Here is a 24,575-nt window from a genome sequence, read left to right on the forward strand (position 1 = left end):
ACCCAAATCCCCCCTTATCCAGAAATACACAGGCAATGCCAGTTCCCTTTCAGTCGCTCACGTTCGACGTAGTCAACGTGTCGACTGATTGGGATCACGCTTAGGGAACCTGTTATCTTCGAGTATTGTTGTTACGTTGTCAAGCCAATTGGGAACAGTATTTGTGCTGCTTTGTGCGGTTGTGTTTCTGTTTCCTCTATAGGTCACGTGACGTCCCGCCGATTGCTGATTATGGGTGGGGGCACCTGTTTTAAGGACGCCTTCTTTGACATCCGCTCTCTCTCTCACTCTCACTTCCGATCCGCTTCAGGTGGCAGACGGAGCGTGCTCCGAGGTGTCTCGTGTGCTCGGCCCGTTATGCCTCTTTATGGAGTTTCTCGTGTCGACTTCATGATCGTGTTTTCATAAGCACGTTCCCGGAGGGGAATGCACGTTCTGTTAGATTTAGTTTAACACTTGATTTAGAGCTGGTGGTAATTGGTGATGGGTTTTCACATGTTATTTAGTTTAGGATTAGTTAGGGCAGCAGTCAGAGGACCCGGAAGACTCACGGAGAACATTGTCTTTTGTTTTCGAACGGGAGGTAGGCAAGTGTTATTTCTCCGGTAGATATGTGTGCACAGGGTTTTCTTTCTGTTTGTTTTGTTACTTTCGTTTACCACCATGCTCTGCTTATGACAAATTATTCATCATTTAAATCATTTATAAATAAATCATTTTTGCACCGTCACTGAATCTCTGTGGTCTTTATATGTTATGATGTTCCATTTTTAATTCATTTGATGGGCTCGTAACAATTGTTAAAACGAGCCAATGCACACATTGGCGTGCGAGCTTTGCATCCACGCTCTGCCCCGCAGCACGGGTATAAATACGGAAGTGGATGCACACACCACTTGTCTTTCGCTTCGGAGCCGATCAGTCTTCATGTCGATGTCTCTGAAGAGTGTTGTTTTATTACAACGAGTGAGTGTGTCGGTGCTTCTTCAGGAAGTCTATCCCAGTGCAGGTGGTTCTACAGCGCGAGTGCAGCGCTGGTCGCGAGCTTTCTGAGCTCTCAACTGCTGTTTTAACAGCATCACATTTGTGTTTGTTTGTCTGACGGCCGGTTGAGGGCGAAGAGAGTGAGTGCTTCACTGGTACAGGTTGCACCATCCCTGTCAGTGTTGCCACGATCATTCACCTGTGTGCTCTGGCACTGTTGAGAGTTTTTTTTTTTCATTTCCTGAAAGAGCAACACGGGTGCGTTTGATGTCTTTTTCAAGATGTCATTCCACCTGTGGAGTTTTCTGGATGCGGTCGTTCCCTGTCCCCCTCTCACGGTCACAATTGTTGCATCATGTGTTTGGGTTTACAGCACGCTGAAGCAGCTTTTGTGGATGGTTCATGTTCCCATTGCGGGAATATGACTGTCTTGGTGTTGAGGTCAAGACTCGCCTTCGTCTGCGAAGGTGGAGTCCCCATTACCACGCCCCACCCTAGGGTGCCGTGTGGGATGGGTGATCAGAGGATAGTGATGGAATTCCCGCCCAGTAACCATTCCTTGTGGGCTCCACACTCCTCCATCACACCGCAGCCGGTGGAGTTCCCCGTTGAGCGCGCTGGTCCCTATGTAATGGACCGACCAGACGTTTCATTCGGGGTCTCTCCAGAGGACAGGATGACGATTGCAGCCTCTTTGCATGCCTTGGCGTTGCTCCAGGTCTATCAGGCCAAAGCCTAGACTATGCGCTCATGAGTGATGGCTCTCCGGAGCACGAGCGTTGCGGCCTGTGCGATCGGTCTAGCTATGTCCACCCTGGTGGTCCAGGAGCACCATTGTTGGCTCAGCCTGGTTGATATGGTGGCTGCGCCCAACAGTTCTCTGCCGCCCAAGCGCAGATGGAGGCCTTCCGGCACATCCTGCCCCGGCAGCCCACTACTGCCATCACCCCGCCGCCGGTGCCAGTTCCGCCGCCGCTTCCGCTCCGGAAATTCATCCGTTCCTGGGTTCCAAGAGGGTCAGACTGGCGGTGTGCGACCCTGTAAAGCCTTGCTCCCCTCAGTCCCCTCTTGTGTCGCCAGCCGGCAGCCAGGTGCGGTTCGAGAACCCGACTATGCCTTCTCCCATACCCCCTGCCGACCCATGGAGACAGGTAAGTGTTGCATCGCACACTCAAACCTCGCCCCCAGGCCTTCCGAGCCAGGTCCCTGTTCTCCACCTCGCTGCCCCACCCCGGGTACGTCTGTGGTGCCTTTGGTCCCCCTGACTCGGTTTGTGGAAGCCTGGAGAGTGCTTCCCAACCGGTCCAGCTGGCTCCTCCATACCATCAGACTCGGCTACGAGGCATGCTTACGCTCTGAAGTGGAACCTGTTCTTTGAGTGGTGTTCTTCTCACTGAGAAGACCCCCAAAGGTGTTTGATCGGCGCCATGCTTTCTTTCCTGCAAGATGGGTTGGAGCGAGGGCTGTCTCCCTCCACCCTCAAAGTGTATGTTGCCTCTATTGCCACACATCATGATGCAGTGGATGAGAGATCCATGGGAAAGCACGACCTGATCGTCAGGTTCCTGAGGGGAGCGAGGAGACTGAATCCGCCTCGCGCCCCCTCTATACCCTCTTGGGACTTGTCTCTGGTGTTGACTGCACTGCAAAGACCTCCCTTTGAGCCACTGCAGGCAGCTGAGTTAAAAGTCCTGTCTTTAAAAACAGTTCTCCTGCTTTGGCCTCCATCAAGAGGGTAGGGAACCTGCACGCATTTTCGGTCGACAAATAGTGCCTGGAATTCGGGCTGGCTAACGTTAATTCTGAGACCCCAGCCTGGATATGTGCCCAAGATTCCTACCACTCCCTTTCGGGACCAGGTGGTCAACCTGCAAGCGCTGCCCCCGGAGGAGGCAGACCCAGCCCTGGCTTTTCTCTGTCCCGTCCGCTCCTTGTGGATATATGTGGAAAGAACGCAAAGCCTCAGGACCTCATCTGTTACAGAGGCCAGCAGAAGGGAAAGGCTGTCTCCAAGCAGAGGTTGGCCCACTGGATAGTGGATGCCATCATCTTGGCATATGAGTCCCAAGATGCACCTTGTCCCCCGGGATTGCGAGCTCACTTTACTCGCTTCCTGGGCGTTGACGCAGGGTGCCTCGCTAACAGATGTTTGTAGAGCTGCGGGCTGGGCAACACCTAACTAGATTCTACAGCTCTGCATCTGTTACGGAGGCCAGCAGAAGGGAAAGGCTGTCTCCAAGCAGAGGTTGGCACACTGGATAGTGGGCGACACCTAACACTTTTGCTAGTTTCTATAGCCTACGTGTCGAGTCGGTTGCATCCCGTGTGCCATCTTCGCATGGAAGCCAGTTAACACCGTAAGCCCCGCTTCGATGTGTCGGCTGGCTGCGCCATTCCCCTCCTATGGACTGGATACGCCATTCTTGCTCCAGTTGAGTTCCCCTTTAGTCGAACCCTGTTGAGCTCCTCCACACCCTTCGGCATTGGACGTGGCGGAGCGTCCGATGCTAGGCCTACCACTTGTATGCACTGGTGGAACTTGTGCTAGGCTGGGTCCATATGTTGTGATCCCTATGGCGATCCCATATGTGTATTCTCCACTGTACGGCTCCCTGAGGTGAGCCTGTGTCTTTCCCTTGGCAGAGTTTCCTCTGCCGTCGCTGATGGTTGAGTCTCCCCGTTATAGGCTGGAGCCACCTCAGTGACATTCCATATGTTGTACTGCCCGATAATTCGCCCAGTCCATATGTGTATCCTCCACATGTTACCTCCCTGCAGGCTGGATGTGGCTTTCGTAGCGTCCCTCCTTCCATCGAAAGGGCACGCTTGTTATCCAAGTCTGAGTGGGTCTTGCGGAACAGCAGTAACTTTCCTGGCCTAAGCCCTGTCCTATCTCCGCCTCAATAATGCGGGAGGTCAGGAGGCTTTTGTCTAGGCACTGGAAGGTGGCAGCACCAGTGGCGTTTTAATAGGGATCCTAATCAGTTGACACTTCGGCTATGTCCCTCCCTGAAGGAGGGAACGGAGCCGTAGTCCCGTCGCCACTATTGCTGGACCACCGCTGACTCCGGGCTCCGCTCGGCTCCTCAGCGAAAAACAAGTGGTGCGTGCATCCACTTCCATATTTGTACCCGCGCTGTGGGGCGGAGCGTGGATGCAAAGCTTGCACGCCGATGTGTGTATTGGCTCGTTTTAACAATACTCGAAGATGACAGGCTCCCTAAGCGTGATCCCAATCAGTCGACACGTCGACTACGTCTCCATTCCCTCCTTCAGTGAACGAGGGTTACATACGTAACCAAGACGTTTTACAAAACATATGACACAAAACAGATGTATGATAGATTTTTTTTAAAAATCAGAGATCCTAACAAATGATCATTTAAATAAATCTATGTGATACAAAAAATGTGAAATAAAAAAAATTATATTGGAAAGGAAAATTTGAAAGAAGAAAAAGGCAACTTTTGGCCAATTAGAAGCCAAAAAAGCAGCAGAATTTGACGAAACATGTCAGGCATGTCCATTTCCCCATAACGCCACTGTGGGACAGGCAATGTTACCGTTTCAGCAAATGTTTTCCTTTCCCTTTTCTCCTTCTCATTTTTCACTCGTGTGCTTTCACTTGGACAGTAAATCATCTTTTTGTTGTTCGCATTACAAATGGAGGTCAAGTGAGAACACAGGCCTGCCATATGAAGAAATCATTACTGAATCCTTTAAGATTACAAGCACATGACATGAATACCAACTGCTTGAGATGCAAGTGCTGAACGTGCTACATTAGGCTGAACTCTCCAGTATATCTGGTAACGGTTGGAACAAATAAAAACCATTATCTTTCTGATCTGCCAGAAAGGAAATATCTCAGTGAACTCTCACTCTGTAGACACAAACAAACATCAGATGGCATGCTAGCACTCCTGATAACCATTACACACACTTACTGAAGTCATATCCCTGCTCAATACACCAGCATGACTGATCATAAGCATATGCTGTGTTTTGAATGCTGGTTCCCACTATGTGTGTGTGTGTGTGTGTGTGTTTGTGTGTGTATAAATAAATAAATATGTACAAATATATATATTAATATATATATAGTATTATGCAACTACAGTAAAAAAGTTTGGGTTCAGTATTTTTTTTATTATTAATACTTTAATTCAGAAAGGATGCATTTAATCATCAAAAAGGACAGTACAGACATTTAAATTGCTATAAAAATTGCATTTCAAATAAATTACATAATTTTTTGGGAAAATGCATCACAGTTCCTATAAAAAATATTACGCAGCACAGCTATTTTCAACTGAAAATAATACTAAATGAGCATCAAATCAGCATTTTAAAATGAGTTCTGAAGAATTATGTGTCACTGACGACTGGAGTTATTGCTGTTGAAAATCTAAAATAGAAATATAAAAATATATAAATATATTATTTTAATATTGTAATAATATTTCACAAAATGTTTTACTTAATTGATCAAATAATGCAGCCTTAGCACAGAAACATGAAAAATCGTACCCCAAACTTTTCAACTGATCAAATTATATTTATGCAATCATTATAAAAAATGATTCCATTTAATCATATGTGTCGTGAACAGTGTAGCTATATGTAGCGTTACGTAACTATCACAGAGATTTTGGGTTCTGGAACTACAAATGAGCTCAGCAATGATTTTGAGTAATACATACACTACAAGACCTCTAAGATTATGGTTAGGTAGGCATACTAGATATCATACTACAGATATAAAGAGTTAAACAAGCTATTTAGCACTATTTCTCTCTATTTCTATGACAAGACTAACTGGATCTACCACAGTTTGCATGGTCTCACCTCAGGGAACGTAAGAGCCAGCTTTTTACTTAGCCTGCGGTGACGGCTCTGAATCCTCTTCTAGTGAGATATATGGAGAGGATTTCAGTGCATGGAAACAGAAAGAGAGTTATTTATATGTGCCAAAAACTAACTTTGAAAGAGAAGCATTGAAAGAGACCACACTTGTTAACAATGCTGTTATTGTAAAACACGACAATCCATCATAGATGAGAAGGTTTGAAAGAAATAAAAGTGCACATTATAAAACCATTATAATCGAATATAAATCGATTCCCATCGTGTAGGCCTTCCTACTGTTTGAACACAATTATTTGGCTCTCTGGTGAGCAGACAACATATGGCTGACATACTATGAGGGTTTGTTCAATTTCTACTCTGTCAAAATCAAATTAGCTCTTCCTGCAGTGTTCAAAGTCTCCCTGAAAGACTCTCCAAAGTTCGTTCGAAGTGGTCGCTTTCTCTTAACTTTAGCCGACAAATTCAGTCATGTGTTTTGCACCGTTGGATACTGGTGGAGCACTTTGAACTGTTTCCAGTAGATCTGGCACCCCATGGTTTAGGGGCTTGTGTTTGCATATCAGCGCTGCTCAGGGTTAAGTACGGCATCCACGGTTCAGAGATTCAATCCATGCCTATGTGTCTCTCTCAATCAGCCTGCTTGATCTGTGGCCGTACCTGATAGCATCTCAACATCTGTCCTTGAGAGATCAAGCCTTCAGATGTGATCAGAGTCGGCTCGCCAAACTAAAGTAAAACCAACCGTTCCGCACATGGAGTCCGCTGGGAGCAATAACACTGCCATTTATGTTTGTAATGGCACTTGCATTTTTTATTGCCATTACCAATATAGATGAGCTCATTAAAAAGAGCATTGTTTGCAAAGTATGTTACGAGTTTGTTTCGGTAAAGGGTTTTCAAAGGCTTTTCCCATACGAAGCGACAGAGAGGGGAAGGAACCTCAGAGTCTATGTTGTTTCTTTTAAACCAAAAGCTGGAGGACGGATCTTTGAGGCAAGATGGAAATATGTCATAACACTCGTTCTTACTGACGCCAAGGATGGAAATGTGTTCTGTATGTTTGATTTGACAGGCTTGTGGACTGAAGTTAATACTCTCCATATATAAGACCTGGAGCTTTGTTATTTTTGTGTATATTTAACAGCAAACATTGTATCTCTCTGACCTAAAATTTCAGCAATAACACTGACATGTTTCAGCACTTGCCCTGATTCACAAAACAGGCGTTCTCAAGCATATACAGCTGAAAGAGCGAAGAAATCTCTCAAATAAAATTTCTCAAAAATATTATATAATTTTGTACTATTGAATATTTTATATGCATCAGAAAATACACTACTGTTTTAAAGTTTGGGGTTTAAAGATTGTTTAATTTTTATGTATAATATTTGGAAATATTATTATAATGTTACAATTATAATTATTTTAAATTCTAATCATATTTATAAAATCTAATTTATTCCTGTGATGGCAAACCTGAATTTTCAGCATCATTACTGCATCGCCTGGTAGAGCGATGGATCATATTAATATATCGTCCTCCTAAGTCTCTGTTAGATTTTTGTCTCTGAACTCAATGAACTACTTACTCTGGCCTATGCTGCATCCTCTTATGTCATCCTGCTTGGTGATTTCAATATCCCTTTTGACTCTGTCTGTTCTAATGCCAATGACCTTACATTAACTTGTAATGGATAATTTTAGTCTTGTACAACATGCCGAATTTCCTACTCACTGCCGTGGTCACACACTTGATCTTGTTTGCACCTTAGGAATTAATAATGTCTTTGTATCTGGCTCACAAACTGGTATTTCTGATAATAAGCTGATAACAGTTAGATTTGATTTCCCTCTTCCTGAACCTCTTCACAAAACTACTATTAATTATCACAATGTTAAATCTCACCAGCTAAAATACAAGTCTGCTCTTAATGTCACATGCACAGCATACTACTCCTCCATAATTACCACTGCTAAAAGTAGACCTAAGACATTTTTTTAACTGTTAACAAACTTGTTAACCCTGTAACGCACCTTATTATCGGCTAAACTGACCTCTGCAACTCCTTCCTCCACTTTTTATGAAACATTTTCATCAAACTCAGAAGTTTCCTCTAACTGATCCTCACCTCAGCCCATAAAGCACATCCCCTTTAGCTTTACTCTTACCAACTAGCAACTAGCGCATATCCTGCGCATGCGTCGCGACTGAGCGTGTTGTTTGTATTTGGAGCTCCGTCGAATTGATTCATAATCCTTGATTTTCTTCTTTACACTCATTTACAAACGAACATTTTCTATTTTTACAGCGTGTGAAAATATCTCCGATACTATTCTCTATAAAAAACAATCGGATTGCTTTGATATCGCTACTTATATCCAACTTTCCGAACTTCTGCTACTAGCCTTAGCCCGCTAGCATTGCACGCGTGGTCTCACCTATCGATCGTCTAAAGGTCCTTGCACACTGAATCCGAAATTTTCGCATGCGTTTTTTCATATTCGTCATTCTGTGGCTCTAAACTGTCAAAACACCATTCAAATGCTTGTTATGGATGCGAAAAACGCAGAAAATCGAACCCGATCAGATTTTTTTTTGACGGACGAAAGTTTCGGAGGCAGTGTGCAAGTGTGATTGACATAACGTGAGGTTGTATTTATTTTTTAACGTGCGAAAATTTCGGACGCGAATTTCGCACTCAGTGTGCAAGGGCCTTTATTTACACCCGTATCACTGAAAGCTATAATTCGCCATTATAGCACATCTGCTATAATGGCGAATATATCGGATGTGTGTCTAACGTTACCTTTGAGTGCAGGTGAGGATATGTTCGAGCTGCATTCTGTGCAGATAGAGTTAGAATCGGTGGAAAAGCAGATCCGCGACCTACAAGAGAGGCAAGCCGTGCTGCGAGATCGGCGATCAGCGCTTGAAACATCACGCACCGAAGCTCACAAGTCAGTGGTTAGTAACCTTTTGACTCTGACCTCGTCTACTCCGTGTGTTTCTCTGCCCAGGACGCGATCATCCCTGATTTCATTCACTCCGGCACCGACACAAAACCATGGACCCTGGGTGTTTCCACAGCGGAAGACGCGAGCCAGGACCAGAGCAAGGACCTCTCCGCCCCTCCCGGCCTTCGAGATCTCCACCCGGAACCGCTTCTCCCCTCTACGTGAGACAGAACGCGACGCTGTGATCATCGGCAGTTCCATCGTCCGGCATGTCCACGCTACCATAGGTAAAGGTAAGGTGCGCACTCACTGCTTTCCTGGTGCTCGTGTTCTCGATGTCGCTGCGCAGGTCCCTGAGATCCTGAACGGTGACGAGCGCGTCGGAGCTGTCGTGCTGCACACGGGAACGAACGACATCAGGCTGCGGCAGACGGAGGTTCTGAAGAAGGACTACAGGAGCCTGATTGAGACGGTACGCCGCACATCGCCTGAAACAACGATCATCATGTCTGGACCGCTTCCCACGTACCAACTAGGACATGAAAGGTTCAGTAGATTATTTGCTCTAAATGAATGGTTAATGTCATGGTGTAATGAACAGAAGCTGCTCTTTGTAAATAATTGGAATCTGTTCTGGGAGCGACCTAGGCTCTTCTGTGCTGATGGCCTTCACCCCAGCAGAATCGGAGCGGCTCTTCTGTCGGACAACATCTCCAAGGTGTTACACACCATATGACTAGTAAATCAAAGTCCAAATCACAGTCTTTGCTGTCCCAACTTAATTGATATAAGTACCAATGTAGAACATTATATAGAAACTGTGTCTATTCCTCGTTTAGTGAGGTCAAACATTAAATCTACTGTAGGATCTAGGAAAAATCTAATTGTGATTAAACCAGAAAATCTCAATATTAGTGAACAAAAACAATTTCTAAAACTAGGTCTTCTAAACATTAGATTACTCACACCTAAGGCGGTTATTGTAAATGAAATGGTCACAGATAATAGTTTCGATGTACTTTGCCTTACTGAAACCTGGCTTAAACCAAATGATTATTTCGGAAACTCAGAAAACAGGTGACAAGTTTAATTCGTTTGAAGTACTTGTGCTAAATATAATGCTCTTAGATGTAAGAAAGAAATCCCTATTATCTCTAGCCTTGGCTACTGTATATAGACCTCCAGGGCCCTATGCTGATTTCCTAAAAGAGTTTGTAGACTTTCTCTCAAATCTATTGGTCAATGTCGATAAAACATTAATTGTTGGAGATTTTAACATACACGTAGATAACACAAATGATGCGTTAGGGGCTGCGTTTACAGATTTATTAAACTCCTTTGGGGTCAAGCAAAACGTCACTGGTCCCACTCATCGTCTTAATCATACACTAGATTTAATTATATCACATGGAACCAATCCAACCGATATAGATATTATACCACAAAGTGATGATGTCACTGACCATTACATGGTAACTTGCATACTACGTACTGCTGAAATTTGTCATGTTGCACCACGTTATCGACCAGGCAGAACAATCCTTCCAACCACTATAGATAGATTCTAAAATAGCTTACCTGATCTATCTCAGCTGCTCAGTGAACCCAAACAAACAGATGAACTAGAGGAAATGACTAGCACTATGAGCACCATTTTCTCTAGTACATTAGAAATTGTGGCACCAATTAGATTAAAAAAGGTTAGAGAGAAAACTAAAGCACCATGGTACAACAGTGCTACGCATGTTATCAAGAGAGAAACTCGTGATTTAGAGCATAAATGGAAACAAACTAATTTAGAGGTCTTTAGACTCGAGTGGAAAGACAGTATGTCACGTTATAAAAAGGCCCTAAAAGCAGCCAGGGCTGAGCACCTCCGCAAACTAATAGAAAATAACCAAAATAATCCAAGGTTTTTATTTAACACTGTGGCTAGACTAACAAATAAACAGACATCACCTGAGCAAAATATCTTTATCTTTAGGTCATGTTCCAAGAATATTCAAGTTGGCAGTTATAAAACCTCTCATTAAAGGACAATTCCGGTATTTAACACTTTGAGTCTATTTTATAGTTTGTTTTGGATGAACAAGAGTGGTGGACAAAGAAATTTTGTCAATGGTTCCTGTCGCGTTCCAAAACAAGTAGCGTAGCGAAATACAGTTTCTGTCGTGTTTTATTTGGCATTTTGTAAAATCCATTGATTTCCATTGGAGGACTAATTGCTCGTTGATATTACTGCGCTAATGGAAACGGAAAGGATGCTGTTTACATTTGATTGTAGTCTTTTAGGTCTTTTCGCTCGGTTTCCTGTCTCTCAGAAGCTATGCTCGCCTCAACGCTGAAATCCTACGAATTCCTGATAAGAATTAAACTAGTAAAAACTATAATAATTCTTGAAAAAAAAAAAAAAAAAAAGCTATGCTCGCCTCAGAAGGCTAGCGTGAGCAGAGCAACGGACGTTGCGGAAGTTTATACGCGGTTGTGAGGTATCTGAAAAAATAGTTCCACTATAGAAAAATAAACGGATTGAAATCATACATTGCGCCGATATATTTGTTTTTAATCATCAACGAACACCACTAACCACTCGGTGAGTAGCACAGTTTTGAAAACGAACGTTAAGGGTTGTTTTAAGGACATGTTTGTGCATGGCCATTGACTCCCATTCAAATGCGGTCATGGGCAATTCTAAAATAGTCAAAAAGTCGCGACAGGAACCATTGACAAAATTTCTTTGTCCACCACTCTTGTTCATCCAAAACAAACTACAAAATAGACTCAAAGTGTTAAATACCGGAATTGTCCTTTAAGAAACCACAATTAGATCATAATAACCTAGCAAATTACAGACCGATTTCAAATCTTCCATTTATGTCTAAAATACTAGAAAAAGTTGTGTCCGCTCAATTGTGCTCTTTCTTGCAAAAAAATGATATCTATGAAAAATTTCAGTCAGGATTCAGGCCACATCAAAGCACAGAAACTGCGCTCGTTAAAATTACAAATGATTTACTTCTAGCTTCTGACCAAGGCTGTATCTCAATACTAGTTTTACTCGATCTTAGCGCTGCATTCGACACTATAGATCAGGGGTGCCCAACCCTGCTCCTGCTGATCGACTGTCCTGCACAGTTTATCTCCAACCCTAATCAAACACACCTGAAGCAACCAATTAACGTCTTCAGGATCGCTTGAAAATTAAAGACAGGTGTGTTTGATTAGGGTTGGAGATGAACTGTGCAGGACAGTCGATCGGCAGGAGCAGGGTTGGGTACCCCTGCTATAGATCATAAAATATTCCTAGATCGACTACAAAACTACACTGGTATTCATGGACAGGCATTAAACTGGTTTAGATCGTACTTATCAGACCGTTACCATTTTGTCTGTTTAAATGGGGAAAAATCGAAGATAACGTCAGTAAACTATGGAGTGCCGCAAGGATCTGTGTTAGGCCCTCTGCTATTCTCAATATATATGCTGCCACTTGGTAATATTATAAGAAAACATGGAATTAGTTTCTACTGTTATGCTGATGACACTCAATTATATATTTCATCACGACCAGATGAAAACGCTAAATTATCTAAATTGACAGAGTGTGTTAAAGATATAAAATACTGGATGACGTGTAATTTTCTGCTATTAAATTCAGATAAAACGGAGGTATTACTTATTGGTTCAAAAAACTGCCCACAAAACCTCTTACAATACAACTTTAATTTAGAACAGGGGTCGGCAAGTAACTTTGGCCGCGGGACAATATTTTTTTAGCCAGTAGATGGCGGGCCAGCTACACTGAGTAAGCCTATGGATACAAATTAAATACTCTTAATGAATACTCTTAACGTCTACATTGCATATATCAATGAAATCATTTTAAACAGATCAAGTAGGCTACTATTGTGGTAACATTACAGCCATTTTAATAAAGGTGTGAATAGCAATCATGCTTCATTCGCTTACAGTCCGACTTTTAAACTTTATTCCTTTTTTTTATTATTATTTATTCGGGACACACACATACACTAAGGTTTAAGGAGGTCTGCGCGGGACTGGGTTTTTTTTCGTCCCGCTCCCACAAGGTTCTATTCAGCAACTGCTTAAAATACACTCTGTGTTCACCCGCTTTATTTCCCGAACTGACGGTCCGCAAAATTTAGATCTCGTTTCCAGAATCTCACATTCAAATGTCTCTAACGGAAAGAGAGAGATTAAGTAGCCTATAACAATTATAAATGCTATACAAAAATTGTGTTCGTGTCAATATAAAATATTATTTTAACATTGTACTGTCAGCAGAGAAAAAAATGTCACAGAAAAAATTTATGAAATAAAAATAACAAATTAAATAGGACAAAGCCTATCACTCAAATTTCTAATAAACGAAAACCATATTGCCCTACTACTGACAAATGAAGTAGGCTATTTTCTGCCAAACTATTTCAAACATCCTTGCAAAAAAATAATGTTGTTGACTGACAATGGGTTCAGTACCAAACAGCTCCTCAGAGCTAGGTGTACAGGTGGTCAGAATGAAGTGCGGATACGCTGTCAAAAGATGTCGGGAGTGGGCTGTTGTCAGTCAGACCGCCCGCTCCGTCCAAAATACACCAGAGTTCCGACCGCTACCGTTTTTAAACTTTAAAATTTAATCCCGCGCCGCATGATTCCTTGCGTTTCACACAGTATGCGGAGGTGAAATCGCCGCGCGGCTACGGCTTTTCTCAAGTAGTGGAAGAGTTTTGTGCAGCATTTAGTGCAAATATTTTTTATCAGGTAATAAATATTATTTATCAGTGTGTTATAACCGAATAAAAAATAAGTAACGAATGATACACGGGGCCTATTTGTAAACCGTTATTGTAAAATAAATATAGGCTGATAAAAATAAAAAAAAAAACGGACTTCCAAAATAATCCGGCGGGCCAGAAAATATTGCTGGCGGGCCGCCTATTGCCGACCCCTGATTTAGAAGGATGTCCTGTTACTTTATCCACTACAGTAAAAGACCTGGGTGTTATACTAGACCGCAACTTGTCTTTCAAAAATCATATTTCATATGTTACAAGAACAGCCTTTTTCCACCTTAGAAACATTGCTAAGCTACGTAACATGCTATCTGTTTCTGATGCAGAAAAGTTAGTTCATGCATTCATGACCTCGAGACTAGATTACTGTAGTGCTTTATTAGCTGGTTGTCCTGCATCCTCAATAAACAAGCTACAGTTAGTCCAAAATGCAGCTGCTAGAGTTCTTACTAGGTCAAGAAAATATGATCATATAACACCAATTCTATCATCTCTACATTGGTTACCTATTAAGTTCCGTATCAATTACAAAGTATTACTACTGACCTATAAAGCCCTAAATGGTTTAGCTCCAGTGTATTTAACGGATCTTCTATCGCCCTACAATCCATCGCGCTCTTTAAGATCACTAAATTCGAGGCTTCTGGTCATTCCTAGGATATCTAAGTCCACTAAAGGAGGGAGGGCGTTTTCACATTTAGCTCCTAAACTCTGGAATGGCCTTCCTGATATTGTTCGAGGCTCAGACTCGCTGTCCCAGTTTAAAACTAGTTTAAAGACGCATCTCTTTAGCCAAGCATTCACATAATGATTACCTTTTATACTACAGTTAAATCAGATCAAATGCATTAATATTATGAACAGCAGCTATGCTAATTATTTCCCATCTGCTTTTCTGTTGTTACCTCGGGACGCTAGTTAAATTTGAATTGAATTGAATTGAATTGAATTACCAGCCCATCTTCTGTTAGTGACCTAATTGTCCAAACTAGCTTATCTACTTGTCAGTTAGATCCATCACCTAACTTCTTAAAAGCTGCCTATCTGAAATCTCATCTCCTATTGCTCATTTGATCAACTGTTCCATTTCTTCTGGGTCTGTCCCGCTATCATTAAAAATGGCTGTGGTCACTCCTATTTTAAAGAAACCAGGGCTAGATTCTTCTGTTATGAAAAATTTCAGACCTATCTCTAATCTTCCTTTTGTTTCTAAGCTGCTTGAAAAAGTAGTTGCCTCGCAGCTACAAGCTCATCTCTCTGCTAACATTCTTCTTGATCCCTATCAATCTGGCTTTCGGTCAGGCCACAGCACTGAAACAGCATTGGTAAAAATTACTAATGACCTCATAATATCTGCTGATTTTGGTTGTCTTATTGTTCTCATCATGCTTAACTTAACAGCAGCCTTTGACACTGTACCTCATCACTTACCTCTCGGCTATCAGCTATCGGTATCAAGGGTAGTGCTTTATCTTGGTTTATATCAAATATCACTGATAGACAATATTTTATTACTGTCCAAAACTTCAAATCTTCTCATGTGTTCTCTCTCTCTCTCAAGGTGTCCTTCAAGGCTCTGTTCTTGGACCACTTCTGTTCAATATTTATTTGTTACCTCTTGGTCACATTATCCGTAGTTATGGTCTAAACTATCAACTGTTATGCCGATGACTTGCAAATCAACATATCAGCTCGCTCTGTCAGCCCACGCTTTATAAATAAAACGTATTATTTGTATGTATAAATAAAACTTATTACTGCAGTCTTCAGTGTCACATGATCCTTCAGAAATCCTTCTAATATGCTGATTTGGTGCTCAAATAACATTTCTTATTATCAATGTTAAAAACAGTTGTCTTGCTTAATATTGTTTTGGAAACTGTGGTGGATTTACTGAATAGAAAGTTCAAATAAAGAGAATTTATTTGAAATAGAGTAAAATAGATTAGACATTTTTGTAACAATGCCACTTTTGATCAATTCAATGCATCACTGCTAAAAAAAAGTATTACTGTCTTTAAAATAATAAATAAATAAATTGAACTGAGCCCAAACTTTTGAATGTTAGTGTATACAATTTGAGTTGATTTAATCTTCTTAAAAAGAGACAAATATTGTTATGTACTTAATAAAATTGATCAAATAATAGAGCTAATTCAAAAGGTTTTTGATTAACAATAATAATAAAAACAGAAAATGCACATATACATAAAAATACATGTAACTCCATATAACTATGAATTCAAACACTTTTGTTTTAGAAAGGAATGGTATACAGTACGGTGCAAAACATTACTGATTTGTTTGACACTTCCATTACTATCACAGTCAAATTCGCAACAAATTCCAACAAAGTACTACATTAGTAGGCTAGATAACGTTACCTTGGATACATCCTTCAATTAGCATAATTATATAACATAAATACATCAAACTAAACCAAATGTTTACGATGAACGTAAGATCTTACACTGGCCCCCGAGTCATCCTTATTGTTGAGCTCTGCACATGTATAACTCTTTGCGATTGCATATTGAGCTTAAATCAGAAAATGTCTAAACGATTTGCAATCTATGTCCGACCAGACGTAATATATTTAATGCATTTTCCTCCTTAACTTGCGAGGGTGTCATGGTGGGCTGGGGTTGTCTAAGACTAGGTGATGGACGGTGCTTTTACCATCCAGACTGAGGATAAACTATGACCCTGAACGCACACACATGATCTCTTTTCTCCTTCACATTCTTTATTTAAAAGATGAAATGCAGACCGGCCCATGTGTGTGGTGGGATACCAGAATCAAAGGGACCTGCAAATAGACTGATATGTAAAAATTGTAGTCGAGTTGCATTGAGAAACATATATGCAGGTTCGCTGCCAGAAGCACGTGCATTACTTTGGGCGATTTGCAAAGGTTATGTGCAAAGCTCACCCAGAAGAGGGGCTGCATGCTCCGATCCAAAGGAAAAGCTATATGAGCGCCTGTTTACACACCGCAAATGCATGTTCATACATTCTAAATCTACAGCTTTACATATGAGGTCATACACACTTGTCAATAATGATATAAGCTGAATCACTCGCAGCTGCTTAATCTTCCTGTTTGTTTCATAAGATAGACAAATGTAATATGGTTTTAACTATAAAAACGTATGAATGGAAGAAAAACAGAAGGGATATTATTAGGGCTGGGTATTGCAATGTGCAACGCATAATTTAATGCATGCATCAGGATAATCACGATGCATCACCTATATGGAAACCAACTGTATATCTGTCAAATAACACAAATAAATATGACAAATATTGCAACATATCGGTAAAATTGGCAAGTGTCAAATTTGATCACAACTTTTTGTCATAATTATTATTTTTAATATTATAATTAAGACATTTTATCTAATAATATGGTTTTGTATGACATAATTATTACCTTAATATTTCTGATTTACCAAATTATTTTTTTCTTATGTGGTGGAACTGTGGGAGATAAATAATATAAAAATACTGATACAATGACTTCAAGCATCAATACAATATTGAGAAAAAAAATGCTTTATATTAATATATGATAAGATTTGCATAGCTCTAGATTACACTATAGTTCAAAGGTTTGGAGTCGGTAAGACATTTAAGTCTCTTATACTCATCAAGGCTGCATTCAAAAATGCAGTAAAACAGTTCTGTCATGATAACTCTCGAAGGATTTGGCATGGTATGTTAATGTTTAGTCTTGGAGAAATAGATCTGCTATACTACACTGGTGCTGCTGTTATTGCTGCTGCTGCAGAGCAAGTACAGGACATGCTGCTGTGAGCAAGTAAGACATGCTGCTGCTGTACAATATAGCGTACATGAATTACCTGTAGCAGATCTATACAGGTGGAGCTGGGGAAGGTGGAGGGTTTCTGAACGCGCACTGCAAACTGCTACGCAGACGCTGACCAAGTATTTGAAAGTTGGGCAGCAAGCTCATTGGCTGCTGATACAGCAGGATCCAATCAGCTGTGCCCTATACAGAAAGATGTGATTGCAAGCAGATTGAGTTAAGGACCTATCAGCCTGCGCCAAACCATTTAGAGTTTTTTGACAGAACTTTTAATTTATTATTTAGTGAAATCATTACAATTTACAATAACTGTTTTAAAATGTATTTTATTCCTGTAACGGCAAAGCTGAATTTTCAGCATCATTACTCAATGAAAACATTGAAAACATTTGTGCTGCTCATTACTTTTGTGGAAACAGTGATTTTTTTCTTTCTTTCCAGGAATCTTTGAGAAATAGAAAGTTCAAAGAAACAGCATTTATTTGAAGAATTTTTTTGTAACAAAGTAAAAGTATATGGTTACTCTATCAATTTAATTCATTGTTGCTGAATAAAAGTATTCATTTCTTTAATAAAAAAATAATAAAAAAAAAACCTCACTGACCCCAAACCTTTGAAAGGTAGACTTTAAAAATAGACTTTAGGTCGCCAGTAGACACTATATTTAATTTAACATCCATGTCATATCTAATATAGCATCTATATTGGGAAGGAGAATATTCAGAATAGTAATACTCAGTTTGGGATTTCAATTTGGCGTTACAGTATCATCAAAATTTGGTTGCATTCAAGATATAAATGTGCACATGAACACATGGTTTAAGAGGTGAGAATGAACATAAATATGCAGCACATATACACAAACAAGGAAGGGGAGATAGAGATAAAGATATATATAGAGAGAGAGAGAGAGAGAGAGAGAGAGAGAGAGAGAGAGAGAGAGAGAGAGAGAGAGAGAGAGAGATACAAGAACTACAGACGTTGTCAAATAGATGTCAAACAAGCAAGAAACGTTTTAACATGAGACAAGCATGTCATGGTTCTCCACCACAAGCAGCCTTAAAACCTCTTCCTCTGTCTTAAATGTGATTTGATGTCATATTTGAGGTATTTGGGAGGAGAAAATGCTTCAGTACCTTTGGTTGCAGGTTTGGATGGAGCAGCACGTAACCGTTAGGGTCAATTGCGAAATAATATCCATTAGGACCAATCTGAAATAAACAAAACGGAAAAAGGAGAATAGTGAGGACACATCGAATAAGAAGACCACCATCAAACCCAAATCCCTGCTTAGACCAAATGGACCTGGTTCCTCAGAGATGCGGTGGTTAATCCCTCACTAGCGGGGTACTGTCTAATATCCCCTGAGAACGCCGACCCGAGCTGTCAATCACCCCTGAGCACTTAGCGTTAATCAAATGTGTCGGTTCATCTGGAAACATTCCTCTGAGCTTAACAGAAAATCACAACCATTTACAAATCAAATGTAAAGTACAAACAGATGTACAAGGGCTTAAGTCCTCTTAAGAGCGATCTTACTGTAAGAAGGCGAAACCGCAAGATGGCAGACCGCAGAACAATAGCGCATATATCGTATGCATGTGTGTTATTCTTATTACAGCGACTCAAAGAGTCTGCAAAGAAAACATCTAACACATGAGTTTCACTTTGTTCCCTTATAAATCGAATTATTTAGCGTTCAAGGAACAGTTCACCCTAAATTAAAACTTGTCGCCGTTCGCTGCCCTCATGCCGTCCCAAAACCAGTTTCTTTTTTCTAAAGTTTTTTTGCTCATGCAATGAAAGTGAAAAGGGCTGTCAAGCACCAAATCTGAGAAGAAAGTATCATAAAAGCCCCATAAAATTAGTGTGTGTGATTTATGCACTATATTCCAAGTCTTTTGAAGCCATACAATTCTCACATCTCGTCTTTGACGTCAAACTGGTGCGACACATCTGACACTACATATTTTATTCTACACTAGCCTACTGTTAAAAATGTTGCAGTTGGTAAGATTATTAAATGCTTAGAAGACTATCATGCATATTTGATTAAAAATACAGTAAAAACCGTAATATTGCAAAAATTATTACAGTTTAAAATGAGCCTTTTTTTTTTTTATTTGAATATATTTTAAAATGTAATTTATTCCTGTGATGGCAAAGCTGAAATTTCAGCATTAGTACTCCAGTCTTCGGTGTCACATAATCCTACAGAAATAATTTTAATATGCTGATGTGCTGCTGAAGTAACATTTCTTGTTATTAACAATATTGGAAACAGTTACACACCTTTGACCAATTTAATGTGTCCTTCCTGAAAAAAAAAATACTATAAACTTTTGAACAGTAGTGGACATGAAAGTAGGTAGTTGTTTGGTCCTGTTGTTGTCTTGTGTATTATTTTATTATATTTTAATTTAATTTAATTTAATTTAATTATTTATTTTTATGTATTGTAAATGGTCTTTTTTTGTATGCTGGTCTTGCTAAAAAAAACAATTGCTCTTTGGGGACATAAACAAATAAAGAAAGTATCAAAATGTATCACTTTTTTGATACTTTTGTGGTGCTTTTTAGTCATTTAGCTTTTTAGGAGCTTGTCATCAGCCAAATCCTCATTTGCATTTGTTTTATGTAAAAAGAACAGTGTGAACATTCATTGAAACATCTTATTCTGTGTTCCACAGTAAAAAGGCGGATTTGGGTTTGGAATGACTAGAGGGTGAGTAAATCAGGGCTGCCCCTAATAGTAGACTAAACGTTAGTCGACTAGAAGAGGCTTAGCCGACCAAAATTGTATTAGTCGTGTAGTTGCAAAAAACAAAAACAAAAACAAAAAACCTTATGGCAAATTCACACAATCCGTGAGGGACAGGTTGTTAATGGCGGGTTCTTGTGGCAATTACAGTGTGTTGGACAGGAAATCCAAACGTTCGCATAATCATCCATCGACTTCAAACCTTTACTTGGCCACTCACTTTTACGTTAACCAAGATAAATATGCACACATCTGCCCTACAAAGGCAAAAGACCTTAAGTCGCTAGAGTGTGGAACTGAGAAAAATGACTTTAAAGATTTTTAGTTGTCCCGTCAAATTAATTATAGGTAGGACACAGGAAATCTGGCAAATAGATGTTTTAGTAATGGAAATTATATACATAAAAAAATCTTGAGCTCAAACTTGACTTTTGACCACTATTTTAAAGTTACTGTACTCTGCCTTGTCAGCAAAAAGTGAGGAGTCATGCCAAGGCAAAAGGCAGTAACTTCCACATTATCAGTATTTAGTTGCTGATCACCATTAACAAAATCATTATAGTAACACCTGTATAAAATCTAGTGATCATGGCATTTATTTTGTATGATTTCCAATTATTTATAGCCATCTACTTATTGCTATCCTGGGCTTTGGTTGCATTCTGATGGCATTATTAATACATTTGACATGACAAAATACCTCCATAGATATATTAGTCCAGCATTGGCTCGACCGTGTTTAGGGCGGGGCTGAAGGCACCGGCGAAGTTTTGGCACTCTGCCAGCTAGATGCATGAGTGTTTCAACCAGGTCCAGTACCCGAACTGAGTGAGGCGGGGCTTTATTTCTTGGTTGTATTCATCTGATACGGCAATGTGTAACGTTTTTTCTGTCAACTCTGCATAATCCTTCGCGATCGATATCACACGTTTGCCGACGGCGGGTTCAGACCATACAAATGTTCTGACCGCAATTGTGCAGGACAAAGCTCTGAGGACATCAGAAGTTAGAGGGACTGATGGCAGCTGTACAAAGTACACAGGCTACACCGTTATTTTAACATTAAAACAAAGGCAGATAACCGTACAATCTGGTAGGTAGCATTATTTGATAGAACACCGGCACAGTAACTTCATATTGACGCGCGGCTAAACAAAGGCAGAGTACCGTAACTCAATTTCGAGCGTTCCAAAACAAAGCCAAAGAGCGCTAACTGTTGAATGTTGAATGTGCCAAAAATATAAATAACTAATTTTTGACCAAAAACGAGGTTACGGTCTTTTCCCTTTGCACGGCAGACTTATTAGGCGCATATTTAGTGTGGAAGCTAAAGTATTAGCACGCTTCATGGCATGGAGGCGCCGGCGCGATCACTTGCATTTTTTTCCTGACAACAGCGGAAACAACTTAAAATACCCAGTCATTTTTGGTCATACAGATAAGAGTAATACATCATTCGAAACTGTACTTTTATTTGGGTTCACATTAACATCAAATTGTGCTTTTGTAAAATAAAGAAAACAAACAGGATGCGCTTTGCTTTCTGCCGTCTCGGTGGAGCGCGTCACAAAAATGAGCTGAAATTCCGCGTATAGGCATCTTGCCAACCATGCATGAGAAATACATCTATAGAAAGCTTGAAATGTCTACTTTTAAACACTCTCTGCTTATGTAATCCGTATGATAGTTGATTTCTCTCTATAGGCGTGTCCACTATACAGCCGGGATCGCATCATCTTCATTTTTGCAGCCGATACCGACTCATAAAATACTAGTTTACTAATAAATAACTTAAATGTCTCCTTGCTATTTTTTTTGCTGGCACTTTGCAGCAAGCTTTATGCGTGTGCTTGAGCGCAGAATAGGCTATATTACGCCTATATATTAAACACTCATTATGGTTTAGTATTCAGTATATTTAAGTAAATTAATATAAACGTACTATTTGTCTACTAATGGCTTAAATGAACGACTACTAGACGACTAGAAAATTCTTCTGTCGGCACAGTCCTAGAGTAAATAATCACAGAATTTTCAGCTTTAGGTCAAAAGAGTGAATCCCTTAAATAGGTCCCTTTTTAGTCTTTTTATGAGACTGGAACAACAAACAGATGAAATGCTGACAGTATTTGAGTTGAAATTGTTTGTGTTTCGGGTACTCACTGTGAAGCGGGGCGTCAATCTTTTGATATCATCGAGAGACACATCCACCCCCATCACTCCTAAAATCAACTGGTTCTGATGCTAAAAGAGAAATCAAAAACACTAAGTTTCCACTCTGACATACAATGTAGAGACATTTACAAACAAATATGGGTAACACTTTATTTCGATAGTCCTCTTTAGACATTCAACTAATTATAAGTAACTTTGCAACTACATGTCAACTAACTCTCCTCAGAGTATTAGTAGACTGTCTGCTTAATATCTGCCAACACTTTATTTTGTTGGTCCTCCAACAGACATTCTACTGACTATAAGTAAGTTATTTTACTAACCCTAACCTACAGTCTACTAATACTCTTCTTAATTTGCAACTACATGTCAACTAACTCTTATTAGAGTTAGTAGAACAACAACAACAACATGCAAACCTTTTCAACTTGGCAAAAATAACCACTATGAAACATTGCAAAGTTACAAAGTGTCACGTCTAAATGGCTTCTCGTCATCCATACTGGAAACTGACATTAAACTTATCAAAGAACCCAGTGACGCAGTCAGCGAGTGGAAAGTAATAGCAACTTTCAGAGGGTCAATCGGTTTAGTAGACAACGTACTGATCCTTTGACCTCCAACTGGGAAAGTGTAGGATAAGATACTCTATGATATTTATTTTCCATATCTCTTACTATCGTAGTGTTCCTAAGAAGGTCACTGTCCGCATGGTTAATACATTCAAGAGATAATGAAGTTTACACGTTTGCGTCAGTAGTAGCTTTATCCCCATTAAACGTGACAAAAATAGAAGTTTGTTCCAAGCATCGAGCTATTAATAGAGAATTGGGTTTGTTAATGACACATCTGGTGTTCTGTTCTGTGTTCATTCGAATGCTATATTCCCGCTTCTGACTTGTAGGGCACAATTTGAAATGTTGTACTTTTTTTTTATATAACAATATCAAAATACAACATATTAAAAATAATCTTTTAATTTTATATATGGGCCACTGTTAGTGTAAGACGATATGCAAACCTTTTACATATATAGAATTACTTTTAAAAATACATTTTGAGGTACATTCATGTGCACCAGGGGATCTGTTTCTATATTTCCTCCCCAGAGGTCTTGACAATACTTTTTTGGAACATTTATTAATTTCCATCGAGGCAACCGTAGTACTTTGAAAAAAAAAGAAAAAAATATCCTAAACACTCAAAATAGTCATCAAATATGAGAATACTGGGTCCCAAGAGCTAATGTAGTGTATATATATATATATTTTTTTTTTTAATCATACCTAGGCTATATATATATATATATATCCTACGTGTATGAAACATAGTAGGCCTTGGGACTGAGAAAACATGGGATTGCAGGTTTTACCTCTTAAGAAAAGTATGGACCATTTTTATAAACTACTAAGTAAGTAATAAGTAATAAACTACTAAAAACAAAAACCGTAAATAATCTAATAATCAAAACACTCATCATGATCACAGAACAAAGTTAACAAGTCATTTTAAAAAAATTTTTTAGTTTTTTGTCTTCCCTTGCCATCTCTTGAATGAAGCACGTTTGGCACTGGATAAAAATATTCGAGGATATAGCGCAATAAGATTATTACTGTAAACGTCCCTGAGCACTTGTGCTGTGTACAGCACCATTGTTTTGACGCACTGCTCTCTTTAATCTGTAAAAACGGTAAAATGGCGCAATTATGTCCCGTGGCCCAGAAGGAACCATTTGAATACTGCTGATATATGCAAACTGACCAAGCACAATATACAATACCATTCAAGTTTAGGTTCAGTAGGAATGTTTTTTTTTTTTTTTTTTAAATTAATACTAAAATAACACTTATTCAGAAAAAAGCGGCAGGACCATTTTCTGCATTGGTAATACTCAGAAATGTTCCCAAATTAGCATATATGAATGGTTTCTGAAAGATAATGTGACAGAAGACTGGATTAATGATGAATTTTAAAATATGTTAAAATAGAAACCCATTATTTTAAATTGTAATAATATTTCACATTATTACTGTTTTACTGTATTTTTATCAAATAAATTTAGTCTTGGAAAGAATGTAGTGTACTGTATACATAGGCCTATCTATAATTTATATATCAAACTGATGTATTCCAGATTCTATACAGTTATATCCTGTTTGGTTACCCTTAATTATAAAAGGCAGTAATA

The 24,575-nt window shown here is 39.7% G+C and overlaps 1 protein-coding gene across 3 annotated transcripts in view; it reads right to left on the reverse strand.

Annotated features, from left to right (window-relative positions):
* The window catches only part of LOC307160298 (voltage-dependent calcium channel subunit alpha-2/delta-1), a 112,088-nt gene that overhangs the window by 25,697 nt on the left and 61,816 nt on the right, over window positions 1-24,575 (reverse strand). For 2 of the 3 annotated variants that reach the window (XM_079874270.1, XM_079874271.1), the window contains exons 17-19: window positions 22,376-22,456; window positions 18,588-18,662; window positions 5,833-5,892 (exon numbers count right to left, since the gene is read on the reverse strand). In XM_079874270.1, coding sequence (XP_079730396.1) covers window positions 5,833-5,892; window positions 18,588-18,662; window positions 22,376-22,456 — 216 coding nt within the window. The remainder of the gene's footprint in view (window positions 1-5,832; window positions 5,893-18,587; window positions 18,663-22,375; window positions 22,457-24,575) is intronic. The other variant, XM_079874272.1, reaches the window with a different exon arrangement.

This window comes from Squalius cephalus, assembly GCF_949319135.1.
Source record: "Squalius cephalus genome assembly, chromosome: 6".
NCBI classification, from domain to species: Eukaryota; Metazoa; Chordata; class Actinopteri; order Cypriniformes; family Leuciscidae; genus Squalius; species Squalius cephalus.